The sequence below is a fragment of the Rhinopithecus bieti genome, unplaced genomic scaffold, assembly GCF_001698545.2.
Source record: "Rhinopithecus bieti isolate Rb0 unplaced genomic scaffold, ASM169854v2 scaffold_2721, whole genome shotgun sequence".
Taxonomy (NCBI): domain Eukaryota; kingdom Metazoa; phylum Chordata; class Mammalia; order Primates; family Cercopithecidae; genus Rhinopithecus; species Rhinopithecus bieti.
The window spans coordinates 472169-485810 of record NW_016803895.1 but is presented as its reverse complement, the minus strand read 5'-3'; the positions used below and the strand labels follow the sequence as shown (position 1 = coordinate 485810).

The following is a 13642-nucleotide window of genomic DNA, read 5'->3' as shown; positions in this document are numbered from 1 at the left end:
ATCAGGATGTAACCCCACTGCAAGTTGAGGAGCATTTTGTAACATATTTCATCAATCACTACATATCTGTATTTATCTATATCTGGAAATACACCACACACACATGCACACATACACATACACAAAAACACACAGAGAGAAATGCTGTGAGCAATGGGAGACTAGTAGTATCTGAAATACTTCATTTCTGAAGAAAACAAAAGAAAATCCTGTGTGTTTCTTTTTTCAACTTTTATTTTAGATTCAAGAGTTACATGTGCATGTTTGTTACCTGGATATATTGTGTGATGCTGAGGTTAAGAGTACAAATGATCCCGTCACCCAGGTACTCAGCATAGTACCCAACAGTTCATTTTTCAGCCCTCAAGACATCCTTCTTCCCTCTCTCCTCTAGTAGTCACCAGTGTCTGTTGTTGCCATCTTTATGTCCATGAGTACCCAATGTTTAGCTCACACTTATAGGGAAGAATGTGTGGTGTTTGCTTTCTGTCCCTGCATTAATTTGCCTAGGGTATTGGCCTCCAGCTATATCCAAGTTGCTGCAAAGGGCATGACTTTATTCTTTTTTGTGGCTGTGTAGCATTCCATGGTGTGTATGTACCACTGTTTTTTATATCTAATCCACTGTTGATGAGCACCTAGTTTGGCTCCATGTCTTCACTATTCTGAATGATGCTGCAATGAACATGGAGTGCATGTGTCTTTTTGGTAAAATGATTTGTTTTCTTTTGAGTATATGCCCAGTAATGGGATTGCTGAGTCCAGTGGTAGTTCTAAATTCTTTGAGAAAACTCCAAACTGCTTTCCACAGTGGCTGGAGCTAGTTTACATTCTCACCAACATTGTATAAACATTCTTCCCTTTCTTCCACAGCCTGGCCAAACTCTGTTGTTTTTTGACACTATTGTAAGAGCCATTCTGACTAACGTGAGATGTTATCTCATTGTGCTTGTGATCTGCATTTCTCTGATGATTACTGGTGTGGAGCATTTTTTCATGTATGTTGTCTAGTTTAGAAGTGTCTGTTCATTTCTTTTGCCCATTTTTTAATTGGGTTTTTTGCTTGTTGGTTTAAGTTCCTTGTAGATTCTGGATATCAGACTTTCGTCAGATGCATAGTTTGTGAATATTTTCTCCCATTCTTTAGGTTGTCTGTTCACTCTATTGATAGTTTCTTTTGTTGTGCAGACGCTCTTTAGATTAATTAGGTCCTACTTATCAATTTTGTTTTTGTTATGATTACTTTTGAGGATTTAGTCATAAATTATTTACCAAGGCCAATATCCAGAATGGTGTTTTCAAGGTTTTCTTCTAGGATAATTATAGTTTGGGGTCTCATACTTAAATCTTTAATCCTTCTTGATTTAATAATTTTTGTATATGGTGAAAGGTAGGGGTCAAGTTTCATTCTTCTGCATGTGGCCAGCCAGTTATTCTAGCACCATTTATTAAATAGATGCTATTCAATAAAATGCTATTCACTGAATTTCCCCATTGCTTATTTTAGTCAACTTTGTCCAAGATCAGTTATCTATAGATGTGCAGCTTTATCTCTGAGCTCTCTATTCTGTTCCATTGGTCTGTGTCTGCTTTTGTACCAGTGCTATGCTGTTTTGGTTAGTCTTATACTCAAAAGTCAAGTAATGTGATGCCTCTGGCTTTGTTCTTTTTGCTTAAGATTGCTTTGACTCTTCAGGCTCTTTCTGGGTTCCCTAGGAACTTTAGAATAGTTTTTCCTAATTCTGTGAAAAGTGACGTTAGTAGTTTGATAGGAATAACATTGAATATTTAGATTGTTTTGGGCAGTGTGGCCATTGTAATAATTTTGATTGTTCCAATGCATGAGTATGGAATGTTTTTTCTTTTGTATGTTCTATGATTTCTTTTGAAGTGTTTTATGGTTCTCCTGGTAGATATATTTCACTGCCTTGGTTGCATTTATTCCTATATATATTTATTTTTTGTGTATCACTCTTGGGAATGGGATTACATTCTTCATTTAGCCCTCAACTTGAATGTTACTGTTGTATAAACATGCTACTGATTTTTGTACATGATTTTGTATCCTGAAACTTTGCAGAATTTATCAGTTCCAGGAGCCTTTTAGTATAGTATTTAGGATTTTCTAGGTATAGAATCATATGGTCCGTGAAGAGAGATGGTTTGACTTATTTTCCCATTTGGATGCCTTTTATTTCTTTCTCTTGCTGAATTGCTCTGGCCCGCTCTTCCAGTACTGTGTGGAATAGGAGTGGTGAGAGTGGGCATCCTTGACTTGTCCCAGTTCTCAAGAGGAATGTTTCCAGTTTTAGCCCATTCAGTATGATATTGGCTGTGAATTTGTCATAGATGGCCCTTATTATTTCACGGAGTATTCCTTCAATGCCTAGCTTCTTGTGAGTTTTATCAGGAAGGGATGCTGGAGAAAATCTTGTGTTTGGGGGATTGTCAAATAGAATTAGTTTAAGGAATGACATTATTAGAGATGATTTTAGCAATGCAACACTTTTAAGGGCATGCTAATTTCATGATTACTACAGAACAATTTTGGAAACAGATAATAATAAATGGTGGCATTGAGGCTGGAAAACAATTATTTGCATTTTGACTACTTTGTTATGAGTCACTTACTTAGTTATCATACTCCAAAATAGGAGCTACTTTTATTCCTGAGACTTTAGTTTTCCTTTTCTGTGACTATAAATATATGTAACTATAAATATATTTTTGCCAAGTTCTCACTATGTAAAACTGCCTTTCTGATGCTAAACAATATATACTGTAATATATTGCTCTTAATTAACGTTTGAGAAATTAGTGACATTAAAACATATAACCCAAATGGAAAAGAAACTCCTTTTATCAGGTTATTTCATTATCAATGATTCTTGTTTACTTCTATTCCAGGACGCAAATCAATTTCACAGTGGCTATTGATTTTACAGCATCAAATGGTGAGTGGTTTGGTTATCCCCTGATAAAATCATCAGCAATTACATGAAAATAAATTTATATTTTCATGAGTGTTAATTTATTCCTATATTCATATACTTCTGAAGTTTTCCATATAAAATATACATAAATTTTCTTTTAAAGTTGTGAAATAGTTCAGATATACAAAAGGCTAGAAATAATATAACAAAAATGCTAATAGTATCATTCAGATTTATTATATATTGAAATATTGTCATTGTTTTACATGTGTTTAAAAGAATACAAATTTTAGATGTACTGAAGCCTATTGTATATCTCTGACCCATTCTCCTACCCTCTGTTCTTTTCTTTATATAACTATAATTCTGAAGTGTATCAAGTGATAATCCTCATTTTTACAGTACTTTTGTATGTATGAATTTATATAAATATAATTCAACAGTATCTGTCCTTTATAAAGTTGGTTCACATTTACTCAATTATTAATTTTTAATAATTACTCATGTTAACATATTAATATCTAATTCACTTAGAGGGACTGATATGTAACAGTCCATGTATGGATTTTCATAATTTATGTATTAAACCTTTTAAGAAAAAAAAGATAGTGGACTTTTATGTTGAAGCAACTTTATTTCAAACAGAACAATCATTTGAAATTAGTTATTATGTATCATCAGAATGTGAACCTCATTATGTAACTTTTACCAGAAGTTGCCACTAGTTTATATTTGTCTATTTTTTCTTTCAAATGGCTTATTATATCTATGGGTCCCACCTTATATTGTCTTTATTTCATATTTATCTCACAATGATTCACATTTTACAAAATAAAAGAAACTTTAGGGAACAAAGTACCTTAGAAATCACTTAATTGAACCCTCCTCTTATACAAGTGAGGACCCTCAGATCCAGGAAATCTTTTTACTAATAAATACACTTGGCTTGTTAGTTCTAGAGTTAGAACTACAGATAAGACCAGACTCTAATTCAGCTTTCACTGCATGTCACGTTCATTCTCCAACAGTGTGGTTTCCATTAATCATTTTTACTCGTGTTTTATTCAGCATAATACAGAACATAGAAATAATACCTAAGGCCAGGCATGGTGGCTCATGCCTGTAATACCAGCACTTTGGGAGGCTGAGGGGGGCGGATCACCTGAGGTCAGTAGTTTGAGACCAGCATGGCCAACATGGTGAACCCCATATCTACTAAAAATGCAAAAGTTAGCCAAGCATGGTGGTGCACACCTGAAGTCCCAGCTACTCAGGAGGCTGAGGCAGGAGAATTGCTTGAAGACAAGAGGCAGAGGTTGCAGTGAGCCAAGATTGCACCACTGTACTCCAAACTGGGCGACAGTGAGACTCCATCTCAAAAACAAAACAAAATAAAACAAACAAACAAAAAGAAATAATACCTAAAATTCAACGCTTTAAAATACTATATTTTGTTCACTGATAAATACTAGCACAACTACTAAGATAAGAATTTATTCAATAAAAAGACAAACATTTTTGATTTGAGAAGAAACATTGACTTGAGAAGAAACAGATAATCAGAGTAGACCTATAACCAGTAAAATGACTGAATTAGTGGTTTTTAGAAGACTATCCACAAGATTAATCTCAACCTAGGGCCAGGGAGCTTCATTGGTCAGTTCTAACAAATATCTAAAGAGGAATTAATTCCAATTCTTCACAGACTCTTCTGAAATATGAAAGAAGGTTACTTCCCAGCTCATTTTGTGAGGTTAATATTATCTTGATACCGAGAGAATTACACACCCTAACAAAGTAAGATTTGTCCTTGCAATAAGAAGATTTTTAATATTGAAAAATCAAATAGCATAACACACCTGTATTAGTCTTCTTTCATGCTGCTAATAAAGATATTCCCAAGACTGGGTAATTTATAAAGGAAAGAGGTTTAATTCACTCACAGTTCTACAGGGCTAGGGAGGCCTCACAATCATGACAGAAGGAGAATGAGGAACAAAGTTATGTCTTACATGGTAGCAGGCAAGAGAGCATTTGCAAGGGGACTCCCCTTTATAAAACCATCAGATCTTATGAGACTTATTCACTATCATGAGAATAGCATGGGAAAGACCCACCCCTATGATTCAATTCCCTCCCACCGGGCCTTTCCCATGGCACATCGGAATTATGGGAGCTACAGTTCAAGATGAAATTTGGGTGGGGACACAGCCAAACTGTTATCAACACCCTATCGATAGAAGAAAACACTGAAACCACACGATCATCTCAATTGATGCAGAAAATGCATTTTACAAAGTCCAGTGCACTTTCATGTTAAAAACACTCAACAAACTAGAAACAGAAAGGGATTTCCTAATCCAATGAGGGAATCTATGTAAAGTCCACAAATAACATGATACTTTGTGGTGAAAAGCTTGACATTTTCCTCCTGAGATGAAAAACAAGACAAAAAGGTATGCTCCCACCTCCTCTATCCAACATTATACTGCAGGTTGTAGCCAAGGCCATTAGGCAGGAAAACTAAATACAAAATATCCAGATAAGAATGGGAGAAATAAAAGTATCCTTATTGCAGATGGCATGATCTTGTACACAGAAGACCCTAAGGAATCCACTGAAAATCTACTATAACCAATAAATAAGTTCAGCAGGTTTTCAGGATAGAAGATCAATATATAAAACTCAGTTCTTTTACGCACTTTCAAGAAACAATTAGAAAATGAAATTCAGAAAACAATTTATCATAGTATCAAAAGGAATATTATACTTATGAATAAATGTAACTAGCAATTCTTCTTCTGGAAATATATGTAATACAGAATAACCTGCACTCACAGAAAATGCCATAGTTCATAGTAATTTGTAAAAAAAAAAAAAATCAGAAAGCTTCATAGAGTATACCAGCTGGGTACTGGTGAAATAAACTGTGGTTCAGCCACAGAATGAAACAGTATGCAGCCACCAAAAGGAAAGAATGAGGGGAAGGAAGGAAGGAAGGAAGGAAGGAAGGGAGGGAGGGAGGGAGGAAGGGTAGGGGAAAAAGAGAGAAGAAAGGAAAGTGGACCATTCTTTCTACTAATATGGAAAGACTTCTAAGATATATTGTTAAATGAAAAGACCAAAGTAGAGAACAGAGTTATCAGTTATCAGTGTGCTGCCCTTTATATAAAAATCGGGGCACATAACAATATAAATGCATAAATATTAGAAGTATACATAATGAACTAACGGAAGGTGACTAGCACCAGTCAATTAGGTGAGCTAAGAACATTGGAGAGTAACTTCTTTATGGAAATCTTTTTATAGTATACTGATTGTGAAATTGTGAATACCTGTTCATAAAATAAACAAATATGGTTAAAAGAATGGAAAACGAGAAGTGCAAAACTTATAGTCCAACGACTCTGAAACAAGATAAGTGCAAACTATTTTCTGAAAAAATAAAAAAATTGTTGAGATAAATTAAAATCAAAATAAAGAGAAAACCAGCCATGCTTATGGATTAGAAGACTCCACACTATTAAGGTGACACTATTCACCAAAGTGATCAACAGATTTAAAGCAATCTTTATCAAAATCTGAAAAGACGTTGTGGAAGAAATTCATATGGAAATTAACATGAAATTTATTTAAAGCAATCCTTATCAAAGTCTGAAAGGACTTTTGGAGGAAATTCATATGGAAATTAATATGAAATTGCAAAGGACCCAAAAGAGCTAAAGCAAACTTGAAAAAGAACGTTGAAGTAGGAGGAGTCATATTTCTCACTTTTAAAACTTACTACAAAGCAACAGTAAGTAAGACGGTGTCCTATTGGCATAAAGATGATTATACAGATCAGTGAAATGGATACAAGTTTGCAGAAGTAAACCCTGATGTCTAAGGTCAACTGATTTCAAGAATAATACCAAAACAATGCAATGGGGGAAGACTGGTCTTCTTAGCAAATGGTGCTGGGACAACTGGATAGCCACATGCAAAAGCATGAAATTGGGCTCTTCCCACATACAAAAATTAACTCAAAGTGGATCAAATACTTAAATGTAAAAGCTAATGCTATATAATTCTCAGAAGAAAACAGGGCTGCATCTTCATGAGCTCGGATTTGGCAGTTGATTCTTAAATAAGACACCAAACTCATGAGCAACAACAACAACAAAGTAGATAAAATGAACTTCAAAATCAAAACTTTTTATGCTTTGAAGGACACTATCAAGAACATGAAAAGACATCCCCCAGAGTGGAAAAAATGTTTGAAAATCATACATCTCATGAGGGACTTGAGTCTAGAATATATAAATAACTTACAATTCAATAAAAAAGACAAATAATCCAATGTTAAAAATGGGCAAAGGATCTAAATAGAGATTTCTCCAAAGAAGAATATACAAAGTGGCCTATAAGCACATGAAATGATTCTTGGCCAACTTAGGCATCAGGAGATCCAAATCAAAACTATAATGAGATATCATTTCATACCCACTAGGGTGACTATAAGAAAACAGTCAAATAACAAGTGCTGGTGACGAAATGAAGAAATCAGAATTCTCCTAACATTGTTGGTGGTTGTGTTAGTTCATTTGCATTGCTGTAAAGGAATACCTGAGACCGGGTAATTTGTAAAGAAAGTAGGTTTATTTAGCTCACAGTTCTGCAGGCTGCATAAGCATGGCACCAGCATTTGCTTGGCTTCTGGTGAGACCCAGGAAGCTTTCAATCATGATGGAATGCAAAGGGGCATCCAGCATATTACATGGTGGGAGCAAGAGAGAGAGAGGAGGAGGAGGTACCATGCTCTTTTTAACAACCACCTCTCACATGAACTAACAGAGTGAGAACTCCCTCATTACCATGAAGATGGTACCAAGCCATTCATGGGGGATCCTACCCCATGACCTAAACACCTCCCACCAGGCCCCATCACCAACATTGAGATTTGGAGGGGACAAACATCCAAACTATATCAGTGGGAATGTAAAATGGTACAGCCACTTTAGAAAAACACTTTGCTAAGTTCCTCACATTGTTAAATATAGAGTTGCCATATGACCCAGCAATTTCATTCCTAGATATATACTCAAGAGACATAAAAACATATATCAGCACAAAAACTTGTACGTGAATATATATAACAGCATAATATCCCAATTGTGGAAGCAACCCAAATGTCTAACAAGTGATAAATGATAAAGAAAATCCATACAATGGAATACTATTCTGCAATAAACAATAATAAAGCACTAATACATGCATGATACAATATAGACGATAGTTGAGATCTGTAAGCTAAGTGAAAGCAGCTAGTTACAAAAGATGACATGTTATGTGATTCTGTTTTTATGAACTGTCAAGAAGAGGCAAATCGGAGACACAAAGATGATGATTCATTATTTAGGGCTAGGGTGGTAACTAATGGGTACAGTTTCTTTTTGAAGTGATGAAAATGTTCTAAAATTCACTATAGTGATGATTGCACATAACTATGAATATACTAACCATCATTGAATTGTTCTTTGTTTTGTCTTATTTTGTTTTGTTTTTTGAGAGGGAGTCTCACTCTGTCACCCAGACTGGAGTACAGTGGTGCAATCTCAGCTCACTGCAACCTCTACTTCCAGGGCTCAAGTGATTCTCCAGCCTCAGCCTCCCAAGTAGCTGGGACTAGAGGCACATGCCACCAACTCCTGGCTAATTTTTGTGTTTTTGTAAAGATGAGATTTCGCCATGTTGCCCAGGCTAGTCTCGAACTTCTGAACTCAAAGCGATCCACCCACCTTGGCCTCCCAAAGTGCTGGGATTACAGGCATGAGCCACCATGCCCAGCTGAATTATGTATTTTAAATGGTTAATATGTAACTTATGTCATTACGTCCCAATAAACTGTTAAAAATATTCTATTGAACTGTGATTTTCTTACAAAGGCATAGTACATCTCTAAAGCAAAATCAGATATAATTTTGATAATATTGGGTATAATAAAAGTATCCGTATTGTCAGTTCGTTGAAAGGATTAAGTGAGCTATGGCATCAAGTGGTCAATGCATGTTAGGTTCCATGTTATAATTATTATGGCTATTAGTTGGGCCCCAATGTTATTACCCTACTACAAATTTATTGTTTATAAGCATCTTTGCAGATACAGAGGAAATACAAACACTGTCCCAGACTCAAGGAGTTGACTCAATACTTTAAATTGCCTTTTTTTTTTTTTTTTTTTTTTTTTTGGTACAGAACACAAGATCCATAACAGTGTAAGAGAAAAGACAATAAGGGCTGGAATAAACAAAGAGGGTTGTCTAGTATGTGTGAGACATAAGCTGGAGGAGGAGAAGGTGAATTTCAGACAGGTAGAGGTGGGAGGGAAAGTATCATTAGCAGTAATGTGAAGAGACTGGCGTAGAGGAAGATGCTGGAAAGAGATAGGTGACATCTCTGTATGGGTACAAGGGGCCCAGCTATGCATGATAGGTTAAAATGTTTATATGTTCTGGGGTATTAATTGTATTTTTTTATTTACAGTTTTCATAGTGAAGTAAAAGTATTTGCCATACTGTCACCATTGGGTTAAAACTCTTCTATATTTGTGACTTTGAGAGTTGAGGGAAGTGTTTGTTTGTTTGTTTATGTTTGTTTCTGAGACAGGGCCTTGCTCTGTTGCTCAGGCTGGAGTACAGTGGCACTATCAGGGGCTCACTGAACCCTTGACCTCCCGGGCTCAAGTGATCTCCCACATCTCGGCTTCCTGAGCAGCTGAGACTACAGGCATATGCCACCACACCCAGCTGATTTTTGTATTTTTTGTAGAGGCAGGGTTTCACCATGTTGGCCAGGCTGGTTGTGAACTCCTGGGCTCAAGCTATCCACCCACCTCAGCCTCCCAGAGTGCTAGGATTTCAGGCATGAGAGTTGTGTTAAATAACCATTTAGTTTAGTAATGGTATTTTTTATCTCTGATTCCACTGGGCTGTGGATCAAGTGGCACAGTCCCTACTTTAGGAGGAAGTGTCAAAGAAAAAATCACACTGGACACATTAAAAAGGCAAGAAAGGCTTTAAGACCATTGCAAAGGAGTCAGGACTATTACAATAGAAGACAAAAATTGAACTCATCTACTCCAAAACAAAAGGTTGGAGTGTTTGTGCTTGCTGAGGTGAGCTACTGGAAAAGTCCTAGAGGACATTAGCACGGAAGTTGGTTTGTGTGCTTAGGCCATCTCTGTTTGCTAATTGGTGCTTATTGAAGTTAGGCGTCTATCTTCTCACGGAGACTGGAAAATAGGGCTGCTGTTTTTCTGGATGTTTATATTTCAGAGGGATGCCTTCCATGTCCTTGAGAAAGATACTCCTTTGTTGTACAAGATTTACATCTCAAAGGGGCAAAGGAAGAATTTACAATTGCAAGTTTTCTAAAGTGAGAGGTCTAAGAAAAGAGCAATCAGGGTCTTATAGTCAAGAAGAAACTTTCTACAAGTTTCGTGAAGTTGAGGGGAACATTAGGCCATTTTGGTCAGAAGATACTTTTTTAGTGATTTTGTTCTGTGGAGCCAGCCCCTGAATGATAGTAACTCTTGGAAATAGATATTTAAAAAAAAAAAAAAAGTGCAATTAATTGTTTTAGGGCAAAATATTATGTGTATGATTACCTGTCAGATAACCCAAGGGGAGATCTTTATTTTGTTTCTCTCTGGATCTCAAGTGCTTTTATTTTTTTTTTTTTTTTTCCTTATCAGTAAAACTATGCCCTGAGCCTTTTCTTCCTCAGGCAATGCTTTAATGTAAAATTGAGCTTTATGTGCTGTTAGGAGTCTAGTCTCATTTAACTTTCCATTTTCACTTAAGAAACCAAATGGACTTTCAGGCTGCCTTTATGCTGGTAATTAGGGCAACTTGATGTGAATCTCAATGTGTTTGAGTGATAGCACATATTAATACATTACACTTTCTCTCAATTTCATCGCTATTCAAGTGCAACATCCTACACAGTATAAGCACTTTGAAATTCACAACCTTCTGGATGACCCAGACCATAATAACTGTAGCAGTTCAACTTACAATCCTATGGTGCTTTATTATTTTTAATCACTTTTAAACATGTAATCTCATTTTGTCCTCCTGGTAAACACAGTGGTAGGATTTATTTTATAGAGGCTGCCGTACAAATGGCAAGACTTGACTCTGGCCTCTGGCTCCTAGCTTAATGTCTAGTTAAAAAGTTGTGAAGAATTTTTTAGATCTAGATATTTAATCAGCCTGCACTTGAAAATCACTATGCTTCCCTTTTTTAAGTGCTAAATTGGGATATTTCTCAAATATTCAGTTTATATTGGTGATAAAACATTACAAAGCCTTAATAATTATTGAAGTCCATTAAATCTATTGGGTCATCTTGCCATAGGCATAAGGATTCAAGCTAAAGGCGCATGATTTTGTTTAAAAGTTAAAGATTGGCCGGGCGCGGTGGCTCAAGCCTGTGATCCCAGCACTTTGGGAGGCCGAGACGGGCGGATCACGAGGTCAGGAGATCGAGACCATCCTGGCTAACACGGTGAAACCCCGTCTCTAATAAAAAATACAAAAAAAAAAAAACTAGCCGGGCGAGGTGGCGGGCGCCTGTAGTCCCAGCTACTCGGAGGCTGAGGCAGGAGAATGGCATAAACCCGGGAGGCGGAGCTTGCAGTGAGCTGAGAACCGGCCACTGCACTCCAGCCCGGGCGACAGAGCAAGACTCCGTCTCAAAAAAAAAAAAAAAAAAAGTTAAATATTATAATAAAATAAGATTAACAAAAGTACTTTTATACTACCGGAACAAAAACTCAAAAATAGCCTGTGGCATTGAAAATAAGAATCATTTCTGAAAATTCTGCATATGCTTTGGCATATCTTAGAACTTTCTATATGTCTAATATAATGTAACAAATATTCCTATGTTAATATCCATCCAAAAAGAAATGATTTGACACACTGTATATAGGCAGAAAGACATAATTTTGAATATTTCATTCTGAAATAGACACTAAGAAAAATCTTGTTAAATGTATTTAGCCGAATTGCATATGTTTGAAATATGTGTTCTGTCATCAGGCAACCCTGCTCAGCCCACTTCCCTCCACTACATGAATCCTTACCAACTGAATGCCTATGGTATGGCACTAAAAGCAGTGGGAGAAATCGTTCAAGATTATGACAGTGATAAAATGTTTCCAGCTCTAGGTTTTGGTGCAAAACTGCCTCCAGATGGAAGGGTATCTCACGAATTTGCGCTGGTAAGAATTTGTCAAAAGGATTTGATGTTTTGAAAAATTAATGTTAGACCTTTTAATATTGCTTTGGTGCTTATTCTTTAGTCAGTCATGTAGCAAGCTTTTCTGACTGTAGCTTAATTTTGGTTAGTAATTGACTTTGGAGTGTGAACTTGATGGGAAAAAGGACAGCTAAATAGCTTAGCCATAAATCTACCTGAAGTGCACCCACCTGATTTACAAATAGGGGGTCTATTTTGGTTATCTATTGCTTGCTAACAAACCTTCCTAAAACTTGGAGATATCAAACAATGTCATTCTATTCTGCTTATGATTTGTGGCTCAGGAATTCAAGCAGAATATAATGGGAGATAGTGCATTTTTGCTTTGCAGTACCTGGAGTCTCAGCTTAGGTGACTTGAATGGCTAGAGATGCCTGGAACTGGTGATTGGGGCCACATTTTTCAACTTAGTTCTGGCTGTCTTTTGAATTCCTTAGATCTTCTCCATGTTATGTCTTCTGGGGCTGATATGTCTCCTAACATGACTTGTTTGTTCATGTTCATTCATGTCTTGGGCCTGAGCTTGCATAGCTGAAAAACTAGGGTTGCCTGGACAACTCTCCCTTGTTTTATATATGGCCTGTCTCTGTAGTTATGGAGGGCTTCATAACTGTATAGTGGTCTCATTGTAGTATGATTTCTTATGTAGCAGCTAGCTTTTCCAGGGCGAGTAATCTAAAAGTCTAGGACAGAAACTCCAAGGATATTTATATCATATTCTTGGAAGTACCAAAATGTTATTTCTGCAACATCCTATTGGTCAGGCAAGTTACTAAGACCATCCCAGTTTCAAGGTAGAGGAATTAACCTTCACTTTTCAGTGGGAGGAGTATCAAAGAATGTGTGGCTATCTGTAATGTACCATAATTTTTAAAACCTAAGAAAAGAAATAATTGTGTTAAACTTAATGAGGTTTATTAATTTTCCTTTCATATGTTTCTTCTCACCCTTGAATTTTTCCCTTTCTCTGTCTCTGTAATTCTCTCCTTTGCTGCCTTTCCTGCCTCTGTGGTCATTCCTTGTAATCAAACCTATACAAATATATACTGGTTGAGCCTCCCAAATCAGAAAAGTAAATGTTCCAAAATCTGAAACTTTTTGACTCAATAAGATACTGAAAGGAAACACTTATCAGAGCAATTTGGATTTTGGATATTCAGATTTGAGAAGCTCAACTGGTAATTATATAAATATTTTAAAATCCAAAGAAAGAAATTCAAAATCTGAAACACTCCTGGTTTCAGGTACGGGATACTCAACCTGTACTGTTAAGGAAGGATTTGTGCCTTACTTTTTTTTTTTTTTTTTTTTTTTTGAGACAGAGCCTTGCTCTGTTGCCCAGGCTGGAGTGCAGTAGTGAGATCTCGACTCACTGCAACCTCTGCCTGTCTGGTTCAAGCAGTTCT

General features: G+C 36.3%; 1 protein-coding gene across 1 annotated transcript in view; it reads left to right on the top strand.

Moving 5' to 3' along the window:
* The window catches only part of LOC108519001 (copine-8-like), a 262053-nt gene that overhangs the window by 207380 nt on the left and 41031 nt on the right, over positions 1 to 13642 (top strand). The window contains 2 exon segments of the mRNA XM_017857756.1: positions 2908 to 2954; positions 12017 to 12198. Of these exon segments, the coding sequence (XP_017713245.1) occupies positions 2908 to 2954; positions 12017 to 12198 (229 nt within the window).